At 44.2% G+C, this 24,497-nt stretch overlaps 1 protein-coding gene across 1 annotated transcript in view; it reads right to left on the bottom strand.

Moving 5' to 3' along the window:
- The window catches only part of ACOXL (acyl-CoA oxidase like), a 392,883-nt gene that overhangs the window by 169,665 nt on the left and 198,721 nt on the right, over positions 1 to 24,497 (bottom strand). The window contains 3 exon segments of the mRNA XM_045287148.1: positions 11,299 to 11,452; positions 23,511 to 23,606; positions 23,608 to 23,625. Coding sequence (XP_045143083.1) covers positions 11,299 to 11,452; positions 23,511 to 23,606; positions 23,608 to 23,625 — 268 coding nt within the window.

Below are 24,497 nucleotides of genomic sequence, written 5' to 3'. Positions count from 1 at the left end.
TGGTATCATGTCTAGGAAAGGGAGGGGGAGGAGGATCAAATATTTTTTGAGGGTTTACCATGAGTGAAGGCTTTGATAGGTGAGGATGCCGAGGCTCTCAGTCTCAAGGTCCAAGGTCCCAGAGCCCTGAGAGTGGGATTCCATCAGCACCCCTTCCATGATGAGGTGCCCTGCCCCTCGTCCGAAGGGCTCCTGTCTTCCCAAAAGCCTGTGCAAGGCAGCAGGGTAAGAGCCAGAACCCCATTCTGCCTGTTCCTTCCCCAACCAGCTCGAGAAAAGTCAATCCGTGTTGGCTCAGATATGGAAAAAGAGAAAGAAAAGGCAATGTGTAATTGTGGTTACATATCAACAGTCTTCAGAACTTGGTTGGCCCCATGAATTTCTAGAGAAATAAGGTGAGAAACAAACAAAGGCAGCCAAGTTCTGAGTCACATGACCAATTAGGGTCGTTGAGAGCGAACCAAAAAGGCCGCCACTCCCTGTGGGCAGGTGCGGCTTTTCATCGTGTTCATATGAGGCCAGCTTGATTCTCCACTGACATGACTCAGAGGAGATGTTAAAATGCAGAACATGTGTCCGCGCAGAGCCAAGGCTGGTGGGACTGGCACAGCCCCACGCCGGGAGCGGGCTTTGCTGGGACCCACTCTTGGTTCAGCCCCTCCCCAACTCACAGAAGAGGTTTGGGGTGAGTGATGTAACCACGTTCCTTCTCACGTCCCTCCACTGAAACAGTGGGAAACATCCAGGAAGCACCTCAGAGGGCCGGGAAGAAAAGGGCGGCTCTGGATCTGCCTGCCAAAGCCCACCATTGCAGGAACGTCCAGCTATCGAACCAATCACTGGACAGCTCAGCAAGGCCCACTTACGCGGACTTAGAAACTAATGCTTGTGGAAGGAAGGGGCCAGGATCCCACTGCTGCAGAATGACCATTCAGATCCAAACTGTGGGCGTCCCTTTGAGTGTACTCAGCTCTTCCTGAAATGACAAGCGGGCAGAAGCTAGCACAATGTAGTTCGGTAGAATGAGGTGGAAGGTGGGCTCTGGAGCCAGACTTTTTGGCTCTGTCAAAGTCCAGCTCTGCCCCCATTCAGTAACTTAATCTCTTTGACCTCAGCTTCCTCCTGGGTAGAGTGGGGTTAAGGAGCCCCCTGGGTGAAGAGGCTAAGCACTCAACTGCTAACCAAAAGGCTAGTGGTGCCAACCAACCAGCTGCTCCATGCGCCAAATCGGTGGCAGTCTATTTCCACCAAGATGACAGCCGGGGAGACGTTATGGATCCATTCTACTCCGTCTCCTATGCTCACAATCAAAGTAAGACTTAGGAAAAGAGCTTACAAAGGTACCTCCACACAGGGAACACTCAACCACTCATTTCAAAACCAAATAAAATGCAGAGACCTATCACGACAAGCCAGGGCACCATAGTGGCAGTGCCCCTGGATCCACTCTGGCTGGTTTGGGGAAATGTTGCTCTTTTCATCAGGACAGAGAGTCAATAGGAAGGCAGGGCTAAGGTATTAGAAACATGGACCTCCATGAGTTTAATGCCTCATATTTGGTAAAAAATGGATCTCTTTACTCAAGAGTAAGACCTATGTCCAAGGGTGGGGTGCAAAGGGGTCTCCTTCCTCCCGATAACTGCTGATCATTCCACACAGTGAAGCTGAGCCACACCTCCTAGGGAAAGCTTCCCAGGTGTCCCAGTCCAATCTCCTCTTCCTCCTTCTCATCCTCCTCCTCCTCCGCCGCCGCCACCATACATCACGGTGGGATTTGAGATTAGGCAGCCTTGGTAAACTGGGTGTTCAGACAAGTCCAACCGCCCTGAGCCTCAGTTTCCTTAACTGCAAAATGGAATAACCCAAGTAGCCATCTCACAGGTGTGGTCTTGGTACATAACCACATAGGCCCTCTTGATGAATTAACCCTTTGTCCTTAGGGCGTGACCTTCTTTACCTTTGGCCATACGGCTGGCTCTGAAATCCACTTAGTCTAACTTGGCGAAAACCTCTGGAAGTGTGTCCCCTCTGTGATTTGTTATATATGGAGATATATAAAGGCCAAAAATGTGCATACGCAGACCTAACGGTGCAGCTACATGTGCACATACATTTACTCGCAGTTGCCCTGTTAAATACATATACACATCCATATCCACCTGTGTAACCACACACACCTATTTTGTGCTTGTTTTTACTACTGTTATAAAAATGTATGTGTGTAGCACATCCCAAAGTTCCCTTCTTATTGTGTTCTACGTAGCGTCTCTCTTTACCTTGGTCTACTGGTGCTGACTTTAACCATCCTTCAAATCACCTTTCCCATCAGCAAAAGTAACAGGTAACTATTACCTAGAAAGGGATCCTGCTTTCCTCTCGCTGCCATTCTGCTGAGCATCAGAGAACTTTGCTTTCTGTGTTTATATCTATTCTTGGTTAATAGTAGGGCCATACAATCTTTGTGAATGTCTGGTTTCACTTAGCATAGCCTCCTCCAGATGCAACCAGGTTATAAGATGTTTCATAGATGCCTCGTTATTTTTTTATAGCTGTGTAATATTCGAGACTCCGAATCAAGCTGAACGCAACTATGGCTGATGTAGTGAAACCAGAACAGGTCCAAATTTGTAAAATAAGCAAGGACTAGAAAGATAACCAACTACCATCCGAGTCCTAGCACGGGAGACCTGGACGAGGTGCAGAGGGCCCGTCCAGCAGCCTGATACAGGAGACTGGATGATTGCTAGACTGTGGAGAATGACCTACCTCCAGAGTGGAGCAGCTGCCTATCATCTTTGAGCCGAGCACAACTGTTGCCAACTCTGTCGATCAAGAGATTTGTTTGCTACGAAACATGCACACTCTCCTTGTTTTCTAAGGAGAAAAATTATGTTTCTACCAGTTATTTTTTTAAGGTACATTGATTTTATTTATTTTGAATTTTTTAAAATACTTTTATTGGGGGCTCTTACATTTCTTATTACAATCCATACATTCCTCCAGTGTGTCAAGCACCTTTGCACATATGCCGCCATCATCATTTTCAAAGCATTCTCTTCCCACTTGAGCCCCTGATATCAGCTCCCCATTTCTTCCCCTTTCCTCTCCCACCCACCCTCCCTCATGAACCCTTGATAAGTTATAGATTATTTTTTCCATATCTTACATGGTCCTCCATCACCCCTCACCCACTTTTCCGTTATTCATCCCCTTGGGAGGGGGGTTCTAGCTTGATTCTTATGATCGATTCCACCTTCCTCCCCTCACCCTCCCCTACTCTTCCTACTACCAGTAATATTTTTCCATCCTAATTATCATGCTGTTGAGTCAACATTTTACAAATTGCATTCCAGTTGTGCTTCATCAGTGATGACTGACCGGAGAGGAACTCCTTTGAAGCCTGGTAGCACTCCACTGTTTGTAAGGACCACAATGGCTTTCTCGTTCACTGCGTGGTGAGCTCTTAGGTTCTTACTCCCGCTGCTATTGGGATAATGCCGCAAGAAGAGTAAGTATACACCTGCCTCCTCATGTCACGGTTCTTAGATCTGCAGGATGTATATGCCGGAGTAGGGAGGGCCATAGTATTTTCCATAGTAACTCTACCATCCCACCACAATGTATAAATGTTCCAATTCCCCACCATCTCAATGTTCCTGTCTTTGCTTTGATCATTGCCATTTTTGCAGGGGTTAATAATCTTTAAAGAGCTTTGGATACCAAAAAAAGGAGATAAAAAGCTATCACCTTTATTACTTCCTGTGCTTTGCATCCTCGGTGCAGAACCATATTTCTATCTAGTGTCATTTCCTTTTTGTCTTTAGAATTTCTCTTCGTATTTTTATAATGTAGTTGAATTCTTTCAATCTTTGCAAATCTAAAAAGACCTTTATTTCACCTTCATGTTTGAAATATAATTCTGCTGGATGTAGAATTTTAGATTAAAAAAAAAAACTTCCAGTACTTTAAAGCTATCGCTCAACTTTCTTCAGACTTGCATTGTTTCCAGTGAGAAATCTGCTGTCATCCTCATCGTTGTTGCTGTAGACACTCCTTTTTCTCTCAGGCGGTGTGTATGGGGCTTTTCCAGACTAGCTGGTAGGAATAAGCACTATTGTGGGTCTCATGTTAGCAGCAGGTACTAGGCCCTCCGATCTTTTTTGAGGGGTTCTTTCCTCAGAGATGGCTGCTTCCTTCATAGCTATGTGTACAGCAGTGGAAGAGCTTTCAGTTATATTTCTGTACCGTTGTCATCTTGCTAGTATGCTAACCTGGAAACGTCCTGGTCTCCTTGGGCTCTCAGCTTCCTCTCCTCAACAAGAAAGTGTGCTGGACTTCACCTAGTCCTCCCTCCCTGAGGCATAGCCCAGAAACTCTAGTGGGCAGTAATCTGGGGCAACCTCGGGGCTCACTGGGTTTATTTTTGTCTCTCAGAAATCAATGTCCTTGTTGCCTAATGCTCAGTATCTTGCATACTGTATTGTACACACACACACACACACACACAAATGTGGGCACCGTGGTAGGACTCAGCTAGTTTGTACTGGTTCAGTAGAAGTGATACCTAATTTTCTTGAGTTTGGCGAACTGGTAGTTAAAGTGGCCCTTATAATCAGGGTTCTCTCTAAGGTGGGTGGCTGCACAGTGTGGAAATCACAAATTTACATTTCTTACTCTTTTTTAATGTTCATCTGTGCAGCAGTGTATTCTAAGTACTCACAGTCATGTTCATTCCATCCATAGGGATAAAAAATTAGACAGAACTATGCTTGTAATATTTATGTATTCATTTCCTAAAACTCATGAATACTTTTTGGATAAAGTACTACATTTTTATTACCTGGCATTTGCTGCTTCAATAAACAAGCAGAAAGCTAAAAGTGCCAAACAACCAGATGGGACGCACTGTCATTACCTTCAGTTTTGTGTCATGCCCCAAATTCCCACCAGAGACTATGAGCAAATTATCGTACCTGAAATTCCTGAAAGTGTTGAAAGAGTCAACCTACTGTCAGAACAATGGCTGTAAGTTCAGCAGAAGAGGAAAGGGTTTTGTTTTGTCTTTAAAGATGAATATAGTATGTCCAGAGAAGTCACCTAACTGTAATAGATCAGACACAATGACTATTGTCCAACTGGCCCACCGCTAAGGAAAGGGATCCCACTCCTACAGTGAAAAGGTGGCTAAGGAGAAATCCCACAGCCGACAATGCTGGTATAAAAGTGAAGAAAATTGCAAGTGAGGATGCCAATCAGGAAGCAATGCAGAAATATCTTAAATAACAGTTTTGCTGTTTTTTGTCAGGTATTATTTAATTTTCAATAATATTTTAGAGCTCTTTTAAAATACAAATAAAATACAACTCTTGCAGTCTAGTTTTGCATTATCTATTTTATTGTTCTTACTTGAGTTTTAACTGTATGAACTAATCAACTGCCTTTCAGTATATCCTTTTTCATACTTCAAACTCTCATTAGGGCAGCAGATTGTTAAATTATTTTGATGCCACCACTGTGTGTGCATGTGTGTGTGTGCACAAGCACCCGTGTGCATGCAGAGAAAGAGTGAGCCCTGGCAGCTGTATGGTAAGCACTGAACTGCTGACTGCCAGGTTAGTACCAGGTTAACCACTCCAAGAGAGAGCAGGCTGTCTGTTCCCACAAAGATTCACAGCCTGGGAAACCCTGCAAGATCACCATGAGTCAGAATCGACAGAGTGGCAGTGGGTGTGGATTTATATATTGATATGCCATATTTCAAACAGGAGGGTAAATGTGATGTCAGTCTTTCCATCTTGCTCAGCAGCAGAAGTTTCTTATCTTATTTTTACTGAAATTTAGCTCCTCCTAGTTCCATGCTGACCGGGTACAGCATGCCCCTCTCATTGCAGGAAATAGTATCACCCCGGCATGGACTACACTGCTCGATACACATTACAAAAACTATATGTATTTTTCATTTAATGATCTGACTTTTAAAGATTTTTTTTTAAATGAAATCTCCTTTATTCCAGAGTTATGCACAAAAAATTGGCAGGTGATGTCAGAAAGGTAGCGATGGTGAGAAAAGTTAAAGCTTAAGAAAAAAGAAGTTAAAAGGAAAAAGAAAAACAGATTATTTAACTCCAAAGTTTCACTTCTCTTGGCACCTTGCATCCATTTCACTGCTAGGAATGTTCTGTAAGCAATTACATATTACCCTTGCAGCGGTCAACCTTATCAGCCAGAGAAGCCGAGAACTGGCAAGACTCCTGTAGAAGAAATGTCTAACCTAAGGCTTTCACATCACTTCTTGACAGAGCATGATCACGTTATTAAAATTGCTCACCAAGTGCATCAGAAATATTAACTTGAGGACAGAAAGAATCTTAGAATCCAAAATTTTTCACAGAGCATTTCAAGAGCACTGAGATCATGGTCTCTCACCCACACAAACTCGGGGGGTCACGAAGCACATCGCGGGCCCTCTCTGTAGACCCGAGGGAAGCCAAGCAGGTCAGAAGCTGCTAACACTTTCTAAGTGTCAATGCTGAGGAGACACTTAAGGACCTCTAGCTATTTTCCACCTTCAAATACAAAACCTTAACCCTCAAAGAGCCAGATTAGAAACGTCCCAGTGAAAACAAGATTTTGGTCTCAGCAGAAGTCACCCCACAGCCCGGGCTAGGAAACACAGCTCTTGGAATTCCAGCTTCCTGTCCTCACAACAGACTCAGTCTGTTGGCCGTGGACTCTCAACTGTAGCAGGGCCCTTCTGTGTGATCAGTGAGTCTGGGGCCATGTTTTGCAAACTGGAGGCTATGCCACAGTACCGGGTGATAAAATCAATTTAATGCATCAGAACGTGCTCAAAAAAATAAAGACACAAAATAAGTAGAAAGTAGGAGAGCCTGTTACAAAAGTAGAAAATACAGGAAATCCGTGGAATTTCTTTGTTCAGTTTTATATATGTGTGTCTATAGATATTGCCTTGGAAAGTTGTGGGTTTTTTTTACTTTGGGTCATGATCAAAAGAATCTGAAAGCCATTGGTGCAGAACTTATGAGGCCTTCGGTGTATAACTGCTGGTGGGAAGGGAAATTGGTATCAGATTTGTTGACAGCAGCAATACCATTTAAGTATTTGATCTCAAGGCACCAATCACAGGTATGCAAAAGAAAAGAAAAATTATTAGGCACTAGAAGTTTTTCTATAGTCTTGATAATAAAGAAAAGTGGCCTGGTCAAAGGAAAGGGTTCCATAAATAGGGTACATCCATGTGACGGATTTAAAAATCCAGCCCTTGGGAGTCAATTCCAACCACGACAGCTCCAGGTCTTCAGTGGAGAACTGCTCCTCCACAGGACTTGCTTGACCTTAATTCTAATGGAAGCAGACTGACAAGCCTTTCCACAACAGTACTGCTGGGTGTGTCTGAAGCACCAGCCTTTAGGTTAGGAGTTGAAAATAAATGATTTGTGCCCCCCAGGGGCCTTAAATAAATGGTAAGTAGGAGACGTTAGTAAACTGCAGAATGAAAAATGTCTAGATCAAACTCTTTGGTGGGGAGGGGGATTGGTAAAATTTGAGACACACCAGGTAATACCTAGAAAGAAGATACCAGTAGTTGCTGAGAAGGATAATTTCGGAATCTATGCGAGGGTTTCAAAAGTTTATGGGTGGGGAAATGTAAATACAAAATAATAGCATTTTTCTATGAACTTCTTTGAAGGCCTCTAGTATTTATTTTCTTCTGTGTGATTTTCTATATTTTCAAAAATTTCCACAGAGAATATGCATACTGAGTCACTGGAAACAATAATACACTGAATGTGATTTCACCTAAGCTTTACTCAGCAGAGAGCCCGCCCTCCTCCCACATGTTCACCTCAGGTAGCGGCAACTACTACTGAGTGACTGAGATAAACAGGATTTCACAGAGCCAGATGCTTAGAGCAGCGGTAAAAAGTCAGGGGACAAACAGGCTCATTTTGATAAACTGTATTATCATGACTTCCCATCCTAACCTGCTTAAGGCCCTTTCCCCAATAGTAGATACATTAACATCAAAACTTGTCCCCAACCAATGAGTCGTCAAGACGGACCCATGTGAGTTCAGGAGGTAATCATGGCTGGGGCCCAGCCCATGCTTGCTCTAGTGCCCCACGCATGCTCACACCTTCATCCTGTGTGCCGGTGGCCCCTGCCCAGCAGGTCCTCCGACCCCCTCCTGGAAGGCTCTTGATCATTCTTTAGGTTGCTACTCCAACCTGCTCAGGGACCCTTCCCAGATCCCCCCCAAGTCCTGTCCGCCTCTGCCATTGCACAGGCCGCTGCAACATGCTGGGCGTTCCACCTGCGTCAGCCTGGTATGAGGACAAGCGGAAAGAGACCGCGTAGTAGGTCCTTTTCCTCCCAAGCCCCAGGGTGAAGGCATATCACAGAGCACCCATGGCTGCTTCGTGAGCACACGTGTCAATGTCTCCCGCTCACTCTTTCAGATCACTGCACCCTCACAACCCCCGCAATGTTTGCGGCTCCAGTTTGTATGTAGGAAAACTGAGGCACCAGAGAGGGGAGTAACCTGCACAACGTCATATCCATAGTTGTTGGTTCCAAAGAACAGAAGATGTGCGTTTGAATACATTTTAGAAGCAGGATCCAAATGAGGTGCTCTTCAGTATCCTCCCAGCAGCCCCCAGACCCACCACTCCTAGAGCTCTCCCACCAGAAAAAGACCCACATGTGACAATCCACACGCAAAGCAATTAGAAGACGTTCATGTCTCTTTTCAGCAATTACTTTTATCTCAACAAATAGCTCTGTGCTAGGTGTTGGGTGTAAATGGGAGGAGAAGGAGGGGGAGAGGGGAGGGGGAGGGAAAGGAAGGAAGAGGAAGAGGAGGAGGAGCAGGAAGAGGAAGAGGAGGAAGAGGAGGAGGAGAGGAACATAAATGGAAATCCAGGCCCTTGTACTCAGGGAGCTGCGAAGTTGCTGGGGAGCAAAGCCTTATGGGACCACAGGGCCCCCTGGGGTTGTGGCCCACATCCTAGCAACCTGAAGCACTGCCTTCCAGAAAGTCCCAGGACCAAAAACAAACTCACTGCCATTGAATTGATTCTGACTCACAGTGACCCTATAAGGCACAGAACTGCTGGTGTGAGTTTCCAAGGCTGTAATGCTTTGTGGGAATAGAAAACGTCATCTTTCTCCCTTGGAGTTGCTTGGTGGTTTCAAACTGCTAACCTTGTGGTTAGCAGACCAATGCATAACCACTGGGCCACCTGTCTCTTCTATAATGAGGAAAGGCTGGTCCTGGGACATCAATGAGCACACAATCAGGCAGCACTGCAGGGTTGCAGGGCGGGGGTTATTTGTTCTGGGCAGCAGCCCCTTGAGGGTCAGGGTTGAGCGTGGAAGAACACAGTCTCTCCCAGAATGAAGCATGGGGCCAGGACCTCGGCCTTGGAGACAGCAAGGGAAGGCAAGAAGGCCGGAGTGTGAAGGCCAGGGGTCATAGCAGCCCCTGAAACGTGCACAGGGACATGGACCACAGAAGGAAGAGTGGAAGAGGAGGCGGCCCGTGGTTAGTTGTGAATGGACTCTTGGATTGCGCCCCTCGTGTCTACATGATCTGAGCTATCTCAGTACCCCGAGTCATAATCACGCAAACCCCTCCCCTGTGTGTCTTCTCCCTGCCTCAGGAGTGGCTTCCTGTCTGACCTCCCACCTGATCTGAGTCTTCTTGCTCTTCCCAGGAATCCCTGGGCTCTCGTCTCAGCTGTTGCCAGCACACACATTTGAAGGGGCTGCTAATGCCCTGGAGCTGCAAAGGGGCACCCAGCTCTCCAACATGGGCCTCCTGATTCACCAGGCCACTGAGGAAATGTTGAGCCATTGCTCGGGGCTGCCTCAAGGGAGCCCCTGCTTGTCATTTGATTTCCCATTCTCTCTGTTTCCCATGTAGACACCACATCACGTGACTCCACGGGCAAAGCAAGCAGGCCAGACCACCACCAAGGCCCCCTTTCCCAACCCAGTCACCATAAACACAGCTCGCCGGAGCCATCTGAAGATAACTTCTCACCCCAAAGTCACAGGGCGCCCACAGAAGAAAGCAAGCGTTGTGCCTTCTGGGGGCCTCCACCCTGCCCCAAGCTGGCTTTCTGAGGAGTGAGCTAGCTGGGGGGCAGTTCCCGCTTCCATCTGTGTTGTTCACGTGCGATAGAAACCTCCCAGCGTCCGCGCAGCGCTCAGGGGGCAGTGAAGGTGCAGCTCTGCCTCAGCCCTCTCTCTGCCCTCCGCACCCCCACCCCGCCCAGAGGCAGCGGGGCCTGCCTGCTGACTGCACACATCCTCCCCCGGTACTTTCCCTGGCTGCACTTGACTTACTCTTGATCCCTGCTCCACTAACAGCAAAAACGCTTCACCTTCTTTTCTGGTTTAGACCGGCTGCTTTCAGGCTAAGATTCAGATAGATTCAGAATGTGAATTCAGGCCAAAGGCCAGACAGGATCCCTCCACCCACCCTTGTACAGGCGAAGTCCTTAGCAGCCCTTGCTTTTGGCTGGTGACGTTGCCCAGGCTTCTAATGTCAGGCTCTGTAGGTCACCACGCGGGGTTCCCAGCTAGGGCTGGTGCTTGGGGTCCTGCTGTGTAACCAAGCCATAGGGCCACCGGTCCCACAGGTCCTGCCCAATAGAGTGTGTTGGGTTCCCCTTCTCACAATTTCAGGAACCCCACAAGAGACAGAAGCTCCCGGCATCTGGCAGGCACCTCTTCCCTCAGGGAAAACTACCAGCTGTTACCAGATTTGCCCTCAACTCGCCAATGGTTCATTGGGCCTTCCTCACACCTGGAACCCCATCAGCCCACCATCCAGCCTGAGGCCCAGACCAGGTGATCTTTACACCTGGAACTTCCTTTCTGTTCTGTTCTCCTTCTTCAAAGGGAAGGAGATCCCTGAGGTCGGATCTTTGCCTCTCCCCAAGAGGGTAACTAGCTGGGGCAGAGCTCTGATCACGAGAACCCCTTATGGGGCCCCCTTTTCTAGGATGTCAACCACCACCACCATCATAGATGATATTTGCTGTGGGCTTCCATAGGCCAGCACTGCAAAAGACATGTTTTAAAAGACCTTCTCTCCACCACTGATAAAATTGGATGAGATAGAGACAAAAAGACAAGACTCAGTCATACCCTGACTCACGGGAGCTCATGCTTCCCAACTCACCCCACCTCCAGGGGTGCTGCCCCATGGGGATCCCGGAAGCTCTATGCCTCTTGGGTCCCCATGGGGCCATCCAGCCTGGAGCTCACCATGCCTCCGGTGCACTCTCGGCAGTCCTGCAAACAGCTGAGGTTCTCCCAGGTGCTGTAGGCCTTCAGACAGGCCACCAACGCTTGCAGGGAGCGACTGTTGACGAGCTCCTTCCCCTGAAAGATGTCCTCACCCAGGAGGGCCCCAGCATACCTGCGAGAAAAAGCACAGACGTGGATGGACGCAGCACACCAAGACATGCCGACGTCAAAGGACTCAATCTCCATCTCAGGCTCTCTACCCTGCACCTTTCCCTTTGCTTTGGGGTGCAAGCCTGCAGAAATCTCCAGCCTCCTGGCTGATGTGGATTTGCCAACCTCCAGTTACATGAGCTAATCCCTGGAAGTCAAAACCAGCCTCTCTTTCTCTCTCTCACTGTGTCAGTAGACAAACCTAAGATAAATCCTTCAAAGCTGTCACCACGAACCCTATTCAGAGTGGTAACCCTGAGCCTTCACCTCACCCTCTTCCTCTTTGCAAACCTCTCCCTGATTTTCTGCCCAAGCATAATTTCAGTCATTACTTAGGCCAGCATTTGTCTTCCCATCCCTTGACCCCAACGCAAAATGGCCCTTTTGCTGAATCCTCACCAGAGCTTGATTTTCAAAAGCTAAAGATCTTGAGGTGGGGACCTTCTCCACGATCATCTGGATGAGCCCAAGGTAATCGCAAGCGTACGTGTAAGTGACAGAGGGAGGAGGATGGATGGTCAGAAGAGAGGTGACCGTGGCTGCAGTCAGAGTCATGTGAGGTGAGCAAGACTGGGCTGCCCGCTGCTGGCTTCTTAAAACGGAAGAGGGTGACAAGTCAAGGAATGTAAAGTGTTCTCTGAAAGCGAGTGGAAGGATAGAAACAGTCTTCCTGAGAGCCTCCAGGGAGGGGAGAGAGTTAGGCGGCTGCGCCTGCTCGTCCAGCAGGAACCACCCCAGGAAGCCTTGATTTCCGCCCAGCTGAGACCCACTCAGACTTGTGACCAGAATGATGAGATCATTCGTTTGTGCATTTTTAAGCCCACACATTTGTAGTGATTTGTTAAAATACCTACAGAAAATGCATCCAAACTGTGCACAAGTTATTCCTTCAAAAGGTGAAGTGTCACCATACCCCCTCATTTCCCTCAGTTCTCAGTTCCCAGTAGGTATATGTGCTCCCCCTCTAAGTTGGGGGCTTCTTTTTTTGCCATCTTTCAAAATATCACTGTAGGACAGCTTTCTTGCTTTCTCCTTTCCTCTGAACCTGGTCCTATTAGTCTAGTTTGTTTGTTTGTTTTTTCATGGTTTTATTTTATTTTTATCATTTTATTGGGGGTTCGTAGAGCTCTTATCACGATCCATCCATACATCCATTGTGTCAAGCACATTTGTACATATGTTGCCATCATCATTTTCAAAACATTTTCTTTGGATCAGCTCCTCCTCTTTTTCCCCTCCCTCCCCCACCCTTCCACCCTCCCTCCCTCCCTCATGAACCCTTGAAAATTTATAAATTATTATTTGTTCTGAACTTGTTCTCTCTGTGCCCACCCAAACTCTGAGAAAGGAAGGAATCCATAAGACCAGGTACCAAAGTCAAGGGTGGCTTCCATACTGGGCTGATCACCTTCTGTGGTCGTTATATAATTGTCAAATTGTGAGGATTGAGTGTAGGGGTGGAGTCTAGTCTGTCAATCTGATCATAGCAAATGAGGCTTCTGTGTGGGCATGGCCTTCTCCTGAGGATTCTGGGAAATCTGGTACTTCCTCCTTGGAGTTGGGAAACTCTGCTCACACCCTAGGAGACATAGCAGCTGACAAGACACATGGAGTCACCCTGATGCAGCCCTGGGTGCTGGAGAAGCCATGCAGAGACTCCTGCCAGCGCTGAGAGGTTTCCAATGCCACTGGATCCAAAGACTTTCTACCCACTGGCCTGTGATCATCCTGCATTCGGTGTCATTGCATGTGTTTCATGAGTCTGAAGAGGACTTTATAGATTGGTATCAGACATATGGGCTAATATAGGACTTAGGGACTTGGACAGGACTGGGTTGGGATGCTTTCTCAATGTTCAATTGCTCTTGTATATAAAGCTCTTTCCTATACACATATGTGTGTCCATGGATTTGTTTCTCTAGTCTGCCCGGACAGACACACCTTCTTTTAAGCACCGTAAAAGGAATGTACCATGAATCTCACTTTTCTCAACCGAGAAGGCCCTGGGACTGGAGGTGAAGAACAGTGACAGCAATTAGAAGGTTCTCCATCACCTGCATGACCATATCATTTCTCTTTTTGCAGTCAATATGGTGAATTACACAGATCGATTTCTAAATATTAAACTAAACTTGGATAAGCCCCAATTGGTCATTCTGTATTATTGTTTTATATTTGACTCTATATAATTTGTTAGCATTTATGAAGAATGTTTGAGTTTATGTTCGTAAGTGATACTGGTATCATAATGTCATTTTTGTGGTGTGGTTTAGTTTTCTTTTCAGTGTTAGGATCATGCTCCTAAAATGAAGTTTCCCCTTCTCTTTTATTTTCAGAAAGCATTTGTACTGACCTGGTGTGTTTACTTTCTTAAATATTTAAAATAACTCACCAGGAAAACCAGATAAAGCTGTCTGGATTTTTCTGTTTTTCTATGAGTAATTTTGATAATATGTGTCTTTCATAAGAAATTTGTCTATTTCATATGTTGTCACATTCATTGGCAGTATATCTGTCACGAAAACAATAACTATCACATTGAACTGTTTGATCATTTTAATGTCTGTAGCATCTGTACATTTCAGGCACCGATGCTCTGTGATTTGTTTCTCTCTTTCTCTTTTTTACCCCCAATTTTTTCCCCTTGATGACTCTGCATAAAAGTTTATCAGCTTTTGAAAAATAGAACGGCCTTGGCTTATTTTTTCTCTATTTTTTATCCATTTCTTATTTCATTTTTAATCATTTTTTCTGCTTATTTTTGGGTTTAGTGTTCTCTTTTTCTAGCTTCTTAAAATGAAAATTCAGACTACCAATTTTAAACCTTTTTTTCCTTAATATAAGCATTTAGAGATATAAATTTTCCTCTAAAGGCTGTGTTAGCAGCATACGAATCATTTTTAAATCATGATGCTCTATTTCAGTTGGAATAAAAATATTTACAAATGTCCCTTGTGACTTCTTTGTTGACCTATGGGTTGTTATGCATACTCTATAATTTGTATGTGCAGGCGTGGTCTAATTTCCTGATACTTGGACACCTGTGTGCCTTACACTTTGTGTTACTCATCTTCTCCAGTACTGCCTAATGTTGTGCCTCGTTGATTTCTAGAGAATATTTCATTGCCTTCTGCCTTCCTTTGCGGTTTTCTTTGTGGTTGTCACGGGGGTTACATTTTCATCCTACATGGATAACACCATGTTTTAAGTGGATACCAATTTAACTTCAGTAACATCCAAAAACGGTATCTACACTGTTCTTCTTATTTATGTTGCTATTGTCAAAAATTAAATCATGGAATCAGTAAGTTACGATGCATTTTTATGCGTTTGCCTTTAAATCATATGCGATATAACAAGTAGAGTTGCAAACCCAAAATTCCATAAATCTGGCCTTTTTATTTACTAGAGATGTTTTTAATTCCCATGTTGTTTCAGGTCAATATCAAATGCTTTTCATTTCCATCTACAGGATTTCCTTCGGCACGTCCTGTGAGGAAGGTGTCATGGTAACAGACTCCCACAGCTTTGTTTCTATGGAAATGTTTTAATTATATCCTCGTGTTTTGAAGGATGGCTTTGCTGGACATCCTTGTAGAATTCTTGGCTTTCAGGACTTTAAATGCATCATTCCACTGCCTTCTGGCCTCCATGGTTACTGTGGAAAAATCAGTGTTTGTTCGAATGCAGGATCCCTTTTTCCTGACAATTCACCCTGCTTCTCTCCTTATCCCTGGTTTTCAAGAATTTCAGTACAGGGTGTCATGTTGTGAATCTCTTTGGGTTTATCCTTTTTGGAATTCATGGAGCTTCTTCAATAACACTTGGGAAGTCTGGGGGCATTATTTATTATTCCTTCAAGTATGCTTTCTTCCTCTCTCTCTTTTCCTTCAGGGGTTCCCACAATATGTATGCCAGTCTGTTTGATGTTTTCTCAGAAGCCCCTTAAACTCAGTCCACTTTTCTTCATTCTTTTTCTTTTTTGTTCCCCAGATTTGATCATTTCGATGCCCTATCCTCAAGTTCGCTGATACTTTGTCTGCCCGCTCTGTTGAGTCCTTCCAAAGGAATTTTCATTTCAATTATTGGACTCCTTAGTGCTAGAATTTCTATTTGGCATCTCTCTGTAATTTCTCTTTATTGATAGCTTTGTTTTGTGCATATGGAGCCCCGGTGGCATAATGGTTACATGTTGGGCTGCTAACAGCCAAGTCAACGGTCCGAACCCCCTGGCCACCCCATGGGATGGCGCTTTATACTCCTGTTGAGTAAGGCTTTGTTGAGTAAGACCATCTTCATCCCTTGAATGGACTATCATCTCTTACTTCTTTGCTTGTACTGTTAGGTGCCCTTGAGTCCATTGTGTCCCTGTATCAGAGAATGAAAGTGACCAGAGTGACCTTGTATCAGAGAAGGAAACACTCACTGCCCACTCCTGCACCAGCTTGACAATTGTTTTATGTTGGATCCAAGGGTTGAAGCTATTGTGTCAATCCAACTCATGGAGGGATTTCCTTTTTTTTTTTTTTTTTTGCTGCCCTTCTACGTTACTGAATATAATGTCTCTCCTGATAACACATCCAAAGTATGAGACAGTCTTACCATCCTTGCTTATATCATTTCTTTGTATCCCATGTACTATTTTTGCCGTGTTGAAGCCAAAATATTTAAATATTAAATATGATGACTTTGGAAATCAGATTCTTCCATTTCCTCCAGATGTGTTTTACTTTACTTCCATTTCCTCCAGATGTGTTACCATCATTGTGGACGGCTGTAACAGTCTCTTTATAACGTCCCCAACTTTTGCAAAGTACGCCCTCTTGTATATGCGTGGACACTCATGTCTCTATAGCTTCTGTTCTGCCAGTGTGTTCACAGTGATGCCCTTAAATGCCAGGAAAAAGTAAATAAATTAAATTGGTCCCTGTTTTTGCAAATTGTCTCTGTACTGAAGCTCTCATTCAACAGTTATCCCAGTTTACACCAAGCCTATGGATTAGCTTGAAGTGAAAGGACATTCTCTTATCAAGTAAGATCAGAGCCTGTGTCTTTCTCTAGGTGTGGGTGTGGCTCTCTCAGTTCTCTTGTATGTAGGGTACTTTTGAAAGCCTTACTTTCCAAAAGACACTCTCTGGCTTCTTCAAGTTTCTATGTACCTTCGATTCCTTAAGAGCACGCTCTAAGCCCAGATGGCTACCAGCAGCTGGCACCTCCCAGCATTACTCATTGCCTCTTCACCCTGCAGAGACAGGTGTCCTCTTCGGTCCTCCTGGTAGCCCTCAGCAGGCTAGAACAGACATACACTGTAATTCGTTAAAAAGCCTGCTCTGCTCCTTCTGGAAAGAGAGACCAGATTCTCTCTCTGGGAATGTAGGTCACTGTCAGCATTGTAAAATAGCCATAGCAATCTGAGGTGAGAATGAAGGTGGGGACACGGCACACAGAAAACAGAGCTTCCCCCATTTAAATAGTGTCTTTTTCTTGATTCGGTGTTTGCTTAGTTGTTGTTGTAACTCTTTGACTGGTTTCCAGGATCCCTTACAAAGTTGGCTGTTTTGTTTTATTGTTGTTTGGCTATTTGCTTTATTTTGGTGCTTTTGTTGTGGAAGAATATATCCACACTGCCATCTCCTTCGGCTCTGAGGGAAGGTCCTTGTTTGGCTATTTGCTTTATTTTGGTGCTTTTGTTGTGGAAGAATATATCCACACTGCCATCTCCTTCGGCTCTGAGGGAAGGTCCTTCTCTCCTTTTTACCTCTGCGGGGCTGTTGTTTCTTGGGGATCTTCATGGCTCTTGGCAGTCATCTTCCCCTGGGTCCAGGAGGCTCCCAACACTGGGACCCAGCTCACTCCTCCCTGCTTTGGCTTCTGGGAATGTGAAAAGGTGTGACTGAAGCAAAGGTGGGACTTGAATAAGGATGTAACCTGAGTACTCGAGTAAGGGTGGGGCTTGAGTTAAACCTGCTTGCAAAGCTGTGACTCAAGATACAGCCCATTTTAAGCCTGCCTAATTAACATATAGAAGTTCAAACTTACAGCTCCTATCACAAAATGGAAAGTCATTACATTAAATCACCAAATAGAAGACAACCACATAATACTGAGTATTAAGGCCTAGACAAGTTGATGTATATTTTAGGGGACTGCAATCCAACCCATGACAGTCTTTAATCAGATATATGATTTACAAATACTTTCTTCATTCAGTGAAATATCTTTACACTGTCTTAATAGTATGCACTGAAGCACAAAGAGAATTTACTTTTGATAAAGTTGAATGTCTACGTTTTTTCTTTTGCCACTTGTGTTTTTGATGTTGTACCTGGGAAACCTGTGAGAACAGGGAATAACAGGTTGTATTAGCGTTAACGACCTGCCGGGCGTTTAGGATGGCATGAGAGTAAAGGGCGCAGGGTGAAGGGAGATTGGAAGACCGAGCGAAGGGAGAATAGCTGAAAGTCAGAAAGGGAGAGCTAGGGGGAGGAAGCGACAGAGGGACGGACGTGCGGCCACACGAGAAGGTGAAGAAAGTCAGAAAGAGAGCGAAGAAAGGAATCCCGTGTTCATGAACTTTGGGGACAGAAATGAATTATTATGTTTAGAAGGAGCCCACTCCTCCACCCCGTTGGCTGTGGCAGCGACAGAACGTTGAAGAGAGGGGAAGGTTTCTGTGAGATGTCTTGAGAAGCCGAGTGGGGGTGGAGAAGCGGGCTATGGGGACAGAGAAGAGGTGCTCACAGCTGTGGCTGAGAAGCTGAGTGTTACTGCTGGGCCCTTTGAAACCAGTGCCCGGTCGAACGTCACAAACATTTACTCCTGTTTTCTTCTAAGACAGTGGTTCTCCACCTTCCTCCTGCTGCGACCCTTTCATTCAGTTCCTCCTGTTGTGGTGACACCCCCTCCCCGCCAACCATAACATTATTTTCGTTGCTACTTCATAACTCATTTTGCTACTGTTATGAATCATCATGTAAATATCTGATATGCAGGATGTATTAGGCGACCCCTGTGAAAGGGTCGCTCGACCCCCCCAAAGGGCTCACGACCCACAAGTTGAGAACCGCTGTTCTAAGAGATTTTTATTGTTTTAGCTTTTACAATTAGGTCTATGGTCTATTTCAAAGTAAGTTTTATATGTGGTGTGAGATAGGAGCCCAACCTCATTCATTTGTACTTGGGTATTCAGTTGTTCAGCACCATTTCCCTCATCGAATGATGTTGGCAACCTTTTCAAAATAAATTAACCTGAACATGAAGTTTTACTTTGGTACTCTCAGTTCTGTAACATTGGTCTATGTAGCTCGTCTTATGCCAGTACCACGCTGTGGGGAATGCTGTAGCTTTGTAGTACATTTTCAAAGAAAGTTTGTAGTAAGTTAAGTGGTACGCCCTCCAACGCTGCCCCTTTTTGGGAGATTGTTTTGGCCATTCTGAGTCCTTTGCATTTCCATAAGAATCTCAATGTCAATTTGTCAATTTCTGAAGAAAAAAATCAACTAGCAGTTTGAGAGAGAATGTAATGAATCTGTAGTTCATTAAGAGTTAGTACTAGCATCTTAAAAACACATTTATTAGAGCATTTTATTTTTTGTTGTTGAAGTGGAATTATTCATTTTATTTCAGCTTTCTCATTCATTGAAATGCACAAAACCACATTTCACTTGTGTGAACTGATTTGTATATTGCAGCCTTGCTAAAAACGCATTAGTTATTACAGTTTCTCAGTGGGTTCCTTAGACTCCTCTGCATTCAAAACCATGCCATTGCAAATATAGTTTTCCTTTTTCTTTCTCAATCCGGACACCTTTTATTTCTTTAACTTGCCCGATTGCCCTCGTTAGCGCCTTCGGTACAATAGTGCCTAGAAGTGATGGAAGCAGACTTCCTGGTCACTTTTCTGGGCTTAGTGGGAAAGCATCTAGCGTCTCACCATCAAGCCCGATGTTATCCGGGGGTCTTTTGGAGCTGACTGATCAGGGGGAGAGCGTCCCCTCTGATTCTCAGTTATTATGCATATTTTCTCATCTTGAAAGGGTGCTGTCAAATGTTCTTGCCACATCTGATGAGATGCCCATGTGGCTTTTGCCATTTGTTTTCTTAGTGTGCTGTGTTACATCAATTGAGTAGGGGATGTTAAGCTAATCGATATCCCTGGGATAAATCCCACTTTGTCATGGTGTATAATCCTTTTATATGTTGCTGGATTCAGTTTGCTAGTATTTCATTGAGGAGTTTTGCATCTATATTCATAAGTGATATCGGTCTGTTTTCTTTTGATATTTTTGTCCAGTTTTGGTATCCAGTCATACTGGTCTCATATAATGACTTAGGAATTGTTCCTTCTTTTTCTGTGTATTGGAAGACTTTTTTTTTAAATTGATCTTGAGTCTTCTTTTAGTACAATTTGCCAATAAAGCCCACGAGCCTGAGTTTTTCCTTACAGGAAGTTTTTTAAATTACTATGTGGCATAGCTGAAAGGTGAAGGTCACACTGAATGGTGACCAGTTCGAAACCACCAGCTGTTCCACTGAAGAAAGATGGGAGTTTGTACTCCCACAAACACTTACAGTCTTGGAAACCCACAAGGGCAATTCTACTCTGTCCCTATTGGGTTGCTGTGAGTTGGAATCTACTCAATGGCACTGAGAGTTGAGTGAGATCTCTTTACTTGGCCTATAATATTTTTTTTCTTGAGTTGGTTTTTATAGTTGTATCTCTGTAGGATTTTTTCACTTCATTTAGGTTATCTAACTTGCTGGTCTGCTCCTATCCTAGGCATTCTCTTATATTTCTTCTTATTTCTGTACAATTAAAGTTCCACCACCAGATTTAAGACTTAAAGTAACTGTTATGAAGATGTCTTAGAAAAGCCACAGAACGCACTAACCCTAAAAGTTAAAAAATGAATGAATTAGACTTCATCTTAAATTTTTCTGCTGCCCATTAAAAGGAAACCAGTAAACCCAGAGTGCAGAACAGCGCTGAGGAGCCACATAATTACCCTCTAGTTCTGCAATATTTCCTCCCCTTACTGTTATGGTTTTTATTTGTTTTACTTCATTCATGATGTTAGAATTGTGTATGTCCATTTTTATATTTAAGATCGTTCAGTACATGAAAACCGAGATAGATAACCCTTCAGAAACAGTAACAGGAGCAATGGTTCCCTGGGGCAATGGGAAGAGAGAGGGAAGGGAAGGGGCGGAATAAGGAGCTGACAGCATTGATGACTGTATACCCCACTTTATGGGATCAAACAACAGAATTGTATGTGAATGGATATATTGGCTCCTGTAAGACATGGGGGAAAAAACTATTATAGGGAGAGGGGGGAATAAGGGTTCCTGGGTGGTATGGTGGGGGAGGGAGGGGATGAAGGGGATCTGATCTCAGAGATTTCAAGAAGAGAATGTTTGAGACTCATTGTCGTAGCAATTGTACAAGACTGCTTGATGTGATTGAACTATGGATTGTTATGATATCTGTAAGAACTCCCAATCAAAAGATTAAATTATTTTTAATTAAAAAAAATAGTAAAAGAGATTTAACTATGAAAAAAAAAGATACCAGTAAGGAAAATTTAAAGCATGCCACAGATTGGAAGAAAATATTTGTCATAAGCATGTATGACAAATAATTTCTATTGTCATATTGTCATTCTTGTTATATTGTCATTCTATTGTCATTTCTATTGCCATACATGATTATGACAAATATTTCTCTTTAGCCTATATAATGAAGCTAAGAATTCAGTACTAAAAAGCAAAACTACCCACCTTAGATAAATATGCAAAAAATTTAAATAGATCCTTCACGAAAGAAGAGATATGTACAAATGGCCAATAAGCACATGAAAACATTTTCGGCATCATTAGCTACCAGGTAAGTGTGAACTAAAAGCAAAATGAAATACCATTTCATGCCACTAGTCTGGATAAAATGCAGAAAGGGCTGAAGCTAATGGTGGGGAACAACGGGAACTCTCAAATATTGCTGGAGGGCATGTAAAATGGTAATATCGCTCTGTAAAGCTAGCCATTTCTTGTAAAGTCAAACAGACACAGTGGCTCAGAAATTTCTACGTATTTATCCTAGGAGAAATGAAAGACATGTATGGGAATATTGACTGCTGCTTATTCACAATAGATAAAAGCTAGACACAATCCAAATGCCCATCCATGGGAGAATGGATCAACGGACTTCGGCTTAGTCCTTTTACTCAACAGTAAAAATTAGCAAACTATCAGCAACATCAGTAAACATCAAGACTATGCTCAATGAAACAAACTGGACACAAAAGAGTTCCTACGATAGGATTCCATTTAGATGAAGCTCAAGAACAGGCAATGGGGACAGAAATCAGAAAAGTGTTTGTCTCAGTTGTGGAGCAAGGGGGGACCTAATGGAGGGAAGCTAACCTTCTCAGGGGATGGACAAATGTTGGATTTGGTTTGAGTGCTGGTTACATAGGTGTGTGTGTCTTTACCAAACCCACTGAAGGACACATGAGTGCTATGCATTTTAAAATCAATGAAAAGAACCCAAAAACAGTGTAACAAATGTTGGATGTGAGCAATTTCCAGTTTCTTCCAAATGGCTTGGATTCATCTGAGTGCTGCTCCGTCTGCAGGATTCTCTCTGAGCATGTCCCCTGGGACACGGGGTATAGTAGGAGCAGAGGTCACCCACTCTATTTCCCCTAGCTAGGCCATTAACCCCACAAGTCAGCAGCACACCAGGTAGGGCAAAGTCCCTGTGAGTACTTTCTTTTTTATAAAGCCTGTATGTCAGAACAGGATCCCGGGCATTGGATTTGAGTTTTGAGGGAGTCCCTAGTTTAAAGAGGCTTCAGAGCATAGTGGGTCAGGCAACCTCCTACAGCTTCAAGGAGTCCCTAAGGATCCCAGGCAACCTCCTGGGTCTTCAAGGAGGAACAGCTGAGAGGACACAGATAAAAATCTGCAGGTGAATGTGAGGCTCTTTGTGAATTCGCAAGACTATTCCTACTATTTGATTCAATACCTTAACTCCTTCCCCTACCCCACACACATCTCAACCTGTTATTTGAAAACCTTACTGTAAAATTATAGAACTTCCATAAGTAAGCAGGGGAAATGGAAAATGTAACTGTTAGACTGCATTCACTTTGAGAAATAACACAGTAAACATTGGTTCGAATCTCCTCAAACTCTCTGGGGATCCTATTCACCTGGAGATTTCAAAAAGTGTATGGACCTGATCTGGCTTCCAAAATGTTCTGTGCTTTTGGTTGTATTGTTTTGTTTATTCATATTAGAGTGCATCTCAGAGGTGTTATGTCAAGGGAAGTCACCCTCTTGAAGCTGTGTTATATACTTTTCCGTTTCTTGCTATATGAAACCCAAGATTGATGAACCTGCAGGGACAGCAAGAAGAATAAGGGATTCAGGGGGAGGGAGGACAGTGGGGGAGGGGCGAATGAAAGGGAGATGATGTCAAGGAGTCCATGAAGAAAAAGAGCATTTGGAAACTAATTGTGGTAGCCATTTTACAATTCTACTTATGTGATCAAAATATGGAATGATATGATTTATGTATTAAATCCCAACTTTAAAAAGTTTATGGAAAATGGAATTAAAAGATAGGGGTATTTTTCCACAAGTGTTTAGGATTCCCCCTCATGGAAAATTTAAAGCATATGTAAACTAAAATTCAGCTGGACATACTTTGAGAAATGCAGCGGAAACACTGGTTTGATTTCTTAAAATTCTCTGGGGATTCCATTTACCTGGATATACAAGGCTGCTTCAAAAAATGTATGGAAAGATAGAATTAATAAATAATGGAAAACGTCCACAAACTTTTTAAGCCTTCCTCATATGGACAATCAGCAGTTGGTCATCACTGTTAACCTGGACTCTGATTTGAACCACCGACTCTATCCTGCTCACAGTTAGATTAGAAAGTGAAACCCGGCAATGGCTTCATCTTTCCATTCCTTGCTCACGTCCCTTCCCCAAGCCAAGAGTCATCTCACCTGCTAACGAAGGTCAGAGCCAAGGTCGTGGCCAGGTGAGGCATCAGCCGTAGGGTCTGCGTTTGGTGCTCAATGATCTTGACTTCACCCTTGGCTGGGCCCAAACTGCCTTCGGCTAGAAAGAGTGGCGAAAACACCATGTTTACCAACATCCAAGAGGCAACTGTATTTTCAGGGATAAAAGTGTCTAGCAGCCATTTGCCGTTGCAATGCTTCAAAATATAGAATATCCAAATTTCCTATTTGGTGGTTAAGGCATAAAAAGACATCAAGAATTTCTGAAGATAGCTCCAGAAAAAAGCTTTTTAGCTCTTCCAGAAAGTAAGCCTCTCTAGTATGGAATTTTCTAAAGCAGCACATCCATTTAACACACAGAGTAACTGTTACTCCTTAGCACATACATGGCATTTTAGAGTTCCAAATGCCCTGTGATCATTAATTACTCGGCTTTCCCAAGTTTGTGATATAATTAACAGGACAGGAGCGGTATCCTAGAACATATTTCAGAAGGACATTCTCAACCAGGAGGGCAGCGTGACCCTGCTGCTCCTGTCAGCTTCACACGTAGGGCATTACTTCCAGCTCACCGAAGTCCCCCTGCAGTTTCCTATGGAAAAATTGTTCTCCACCTCCTGCCTCAAACGGCTGCCTTGCTTCTTCGGTGCCCTATAAGGAGTGCTGCCTGTCAGCCTGAGCTATCGGGCCAGGGCAGCCAGGGCCTCCCTGGAGCCATCGATAGTGTTCTACGGGATCATCCTCACAAACAGCGCCCATGGACAAGTCATAGAGCACGCTGGGCAGCAGACTGAACGCACCTGGTCCTGTGGTGGCACTTGTCTCTCACATCTAGGGTTTGGCAGCTTTGTCTTTGAACATCTCTGATCTTCCTGCTGATTTCTGAACGTATAGTCTCTCTCCCTCTCTCCCTCTGTCTCTCCCTCTCTCCCTCTCTCCCTGTCTCTCTCTCTCTCTCTCTCTCTCTCTCTC

This window comes from Echinops telfairi, unplaced genomic scaffold (assembly GCF_000313985.2).
Source record: "Echinops telfairi isolate 266 unplaced genomic scaffold, ASM31398v2 ScPeMD7_11;HRSCAF=52, whole genome shotgun sequence".
Lineage (NCBI taxonomy): Eukaryota > Metazoa > Chordata > Mammalia > Afrosoricida > Tenrecidae > Echinops > Echinops telfairi.
This window is presented reverse-complemented; position numbering and strand designations above follow the sequence as displayed.